The following is a 4388-nucleotide window of genomic DNA, read 5'->3' on the forward strand; positions in this document are numbered from 1 at the left end:
TATATATATATGATATGGGTTTCTTTCAGTTTCCGTCAACCAAATCTACTCACAAGGCTTTGATTGCTATTTTATTATTGATTGTGTAAATTTATATTTTCAGGAACACTCCAAGAGAAAAGAGGGCTGTTATTTTATACAGAGGACCATTCTTACCACTGTGAAGCCATCAATCAGTTTATATCTTTCATGGATAAGAATAAATGTAAACTAGAAGTTGCTGCTCACTTAGTGAAGGGTGATAATCCATTAAAACTGAGTTTTGAAATTCAAAAGTCTGATTTTATAATTCTTGTTTACTCCAAAGCTCTTCACAAAAGAATTCAGGCTTGGAAAAGCAACCAAGATTACGTAAATTTTTTAAAAGAGGATAACTCTGCACTGTTGACAACTTCTATTCTCAAGGAGCTTCAAGCAAGCAACAAACTTACCATTTGTATGTTTCCTCAGGCACCAAACTCCAGTATCAGCAGTGAATTTCCTTCAGTTAAGTGTTACACTCTTACAAAAGAGTTGAACTTACTTATTCAAGAAATCCATGGAACAGGAGTGGATCAAGAGCTTGCTGTTCTTGTCAGAAGTAACAAACTCAATCATAAATTTAACTCTTTGACAAACACAATTAAAGATGCTGCCAACTTTGAAGAAACTAGTCCCAATTGGTTTGAAGACAAATATATTTGCCCCAAGAAAATAGAGTCTTTAAATGAAATGCCTGATTACAGTGAAAAATTTGTGGATGGAGGTGAACATAGTATTTACTCTCTCCCTGTAAGTGACATATTGGAACAGATAAATGCAAAGAATGATTCTGTAGCTTAAAAGACCCACAGGCGGGATTCACTTGTTTTAACAAAGATTCGGTTTCATTTTTATATTTTTATATCTCATCCTGGATCCTTCTTGTTTTTCTTTTACACTCTGCCTCTTTTCTTCACTTACCTGATGTTCTGCATTCCTTTGTCTCTCATAGAAACAGAAACGGCAAAAATCCACATTTAACATTAAAAAAACAAAACAACTTATATACTTTTGCCCATTTCATTGACATGTTAGAGAGAGAAATAATTATATTTTGATGAGCAAAGTTTCCAAACTTCAGTTTTATTTTAGCTAAGTCTTCAGTTTTTGATATTGATAAATATATATATTGTCATTTCAGTCTAGCATGGGTGATTACCCAAAACCAGAAATAAACTGCTATATTATTTTATCAACTCGGGAGGGATTTGAACTGAGAATGTAAAAAGAAGAAATAATTGCAAAGCAGTTATTTTTGATGCTCTAATAACTCGGTCAGATACTGCATAATTAAATATAGTTAATAAGTGTTTAATTAGATTGAAGTGAAGAATGCAAATTTTCCTCTAACCCTGGAGGAGCCAACAGAAAACTGCATTATTGCAAGAAAATGTTGGAGATACTTCCTATTCAGAGCTATTGTTTCCACATATTTCAAAGTGCTTTCTTGATTATTTGTCATTTCAATATTACAATGTATCAAGGTGGTGATCAGGCAGAATCATTAGCACATCAGGCAATACTCTTAATGGCACTTCATTTGTTTTACATTCTGAGTTCAAATTTCCCTCCATGTTGACTTTGCCTTGCATCCTTTTGGGGTCAATAAAATAAATACCAGTTGAACACTGGGGCCAATCTAATTGACTTAACCTCTTCCTCTAAATTGTTGGCCTTTTGCCAAAATTAGAAATTATTATTAAGGTAGTGAACTGGCAGAATTGTTAGCAAACTGGACAAAATGCTTAGTGGCATTTCATTCATCTTTATGTTCTGAGTTCAAATTCTACCGAGATCAACTTTTTTTCATCCTTTTGGGGTTGATGAAATAAGTACCAGTGATGCATTAGGTTGATGTAATCAACTAGTCCCGTCCCATAAAATTTCAGGCTTTGTGTCTACAGTAGAAATTATTATAAAACAGTTTGAGTTGATGAAACAGAACAATAAAAGAATTATATGCTACAATCAACAGGCATATGCTGAAGTTGCTAAATTCTTTAATTTTGATTCTTTGCTAGACATTATGGACATAAGCATATCTGAATCTATAAGAAGAGAAATTCCTATATTGGTTGGTGCTATAAATATTTATGTGATCCATTTATTTTTGTATATATTAAGATATTGATTCATATATAATAAATATATATACATATCTTTATAAAAATTTGTTATCATCATACAGGTTTTGAAATTATTAAATGAAATGTTTCTTTTTTTTTAATATTCCATGCTGAAAGCAAAATGGATATGTGGTATTAATTACTAAAACTAGTTGGGTTCACATTTTTCTTCATACAAAAACAATACTCTCCATTGATATGTAGCGAAGTTACATTTGGTTATGAATAGATTTAAACTTGTTTGGAAAAAAATTATGCATAACAACAAAGCTACATTTATGTTTACTGTCATCCTGTGGAGATGAACTTCATTGTTATTCATTGAACATTTATTTTTATGAATTGGTTGATTTTATATTTTCAGATTCTGGGATAATTAAAATGTTTTCATTACACATTGTGAATTAATCACTTTTCATCATATATATATTTTTTACTTGCAAACCATTCCAAAAATACACTTAAGCCTGTAATCTTTAAGAGGTTTATATTTTTATACTTTAACCATTGTTATCCCTTTTCAGATTAGACTGGAACTGAAATTGCCATTAAAGCAATATGAGTTTCTTTCTAACTCTTCTTTTTTTTCTTGCCTAGAATCTCATCTTAATTTTTTAGCTTTCAGATTACTCTGTCAAATTTAATAGTTATTTATTCACATTGCTTTGAATTAAACCTTCATTATCTTGTAGCTTTGAGATTTCAATGATGTAACTGTTTATTTTTAGAATGACACTGTAGGCCGATCTAGTAGGTTTGAACATAAAATAGGTCAAACCAGATATGGCTGGTTTAAATGCTAACAAGTTAATGAATTTCAACCAACTAACTTTTATATAAACTGATATTAAATGCAATTTGACAATTTTTAATTATTTATACTAGCAGGGCCCACGAATATTTTACGGAATTAATGGTGAACTTTTTGGATTATTTCTGAAAACTTTATCCCAAAAACCTGAAAGCGTAGCCTGTGTTGTGTCTGTATCAAATGATAGTTGCTCATCCGCTAATCACTGAAAAGTGAAGGAAATTGGAATACGATGGTTACTTAATGCACTTTGTATATACATTTTATATACTTTATGCACAATTTCATAAACTTAATACACAGCACTCTCCTTCTTTCTCTCTAACTCATTGCCTACCCTCTTTTTCGCTCTCCTTTTTCTTTCACTCTTCACCTTGCCCTTCAACTAATCATGTGAAAGCATTACAGATGGGCTAAGTAAGAGAGAGAAAAAAACTTAGTTAAAAAAAATACACTTTACACACACCACAACCCCTTCATCTCCCTTCCTTTCCCCCTTCAACTAGTCACATGGAAATTTTATGGACAGGCTAGGTAACAGAATTATTATAAGATTCCAATTGATGTTACAATATTTTACCAATTATAATTTCTTTTTATTTTTAGCATTTTTGTACAATAACTCTTATAGCAATTTATTGTGCCAGTTCATTCCATTTTATACTTTTGTACAATTATGGTTCTCTATTTTGAAGTGTTTTGTTGATTATGCTTTGTTTAACCCTTTAATAAAACTGATCAGATCCAGCTTCTCACACCTACCCTACAAAATCATTTAAAAAATAAACAATCACATCATCAAAACTACAAAGCTACATGATAATGCATGATTAATTCAAAACAATGTGAATAAATAACAATACATTTAAGAGAGTAATCTGAATGCCAACGGGTTAAATATTTGTTACCATGACAATGGGGGAAGGAATTTTCATACATGTTCTGGCTGAAGCAAGAAATATGAAATAGTTTGACAAATCATTCACAGATGTAAGAAAATATTTGATGTACAAAAGGTTTTACTTTTTAAAAGCATATTTCCTGTTTATAAGCATGTTTCAATACATGTGTATGTTTGTAAATGTTTATTTTATTAAAATATTTTTCAAGTTAAACTGGTTAGTGTTTTCATTTATTTACTTTACGACTGTATTATGTTAACAGAAACATAGAATTGTCTTTTCTGTCGATTTTATGTTTATTTTTTATGACACCAACTGTTGTAAATTGTTATTATTCCAAATGATGTACAAGGTAGTTTCAAAATGTTCCCAGCCTAGTTATGCTTAATGAAAGAATGACTTATTTATCTAAGTTTTAACATCGTCTCCTTCAAAATAGTCACCTTGTGCAACAATACACTGGTCTCAGAGTTCCTGTCACTTTTGGAATCCAGCCAAGAATTTGTTTTTCATAAGTGAGTTGAGGAC

General features: G+C 30.8%; 1 protein-coding gene across 3 annotated transcripts in view; it reads left to right on the forward strand.

Annotated features, from left to right (window-relative positions):
• LOC106875974 (uncharacterized) overlaps nucleotides 1-4073 on the forward strand; it is a 37918-nt gene extending 33845 nt beyond the window's left edge. For all 3 annotated transcript variants that reach the window (XM_052971799.1, XM_052971800.1, XM_052971798.1), the window contains exon 10: nucleotides 104-4073. In XM_052971799.1, the coding sequence (XP_052827759.1) occupies nucleotides 104-822 (719 nt within the window). In that variant the 3' untranslated portion in view covers nucleotides 823-4073. The remainder of the gene's footprint in view (nucleotides 1-103) is intronic.
• The last annotated feature ends 315 nt before the right edge of the window (nucleotides 4074-4388 follow it).

Source organism: Octopus bimaculoides, chromosome 11, assembly GCF_001194135.2.
Source record: "Octopus bimaculoides isolate UCB-OBI-ISO-001 chromosome 11, ASM119413v2, whole genome shotgun sequence".
Lineage (NCBI taxonomy): Eukaryota > Metazoa > Mollusca > Cephalopoda > Octopoda > Octopodidae > Octopus > Octopus bimaculoides.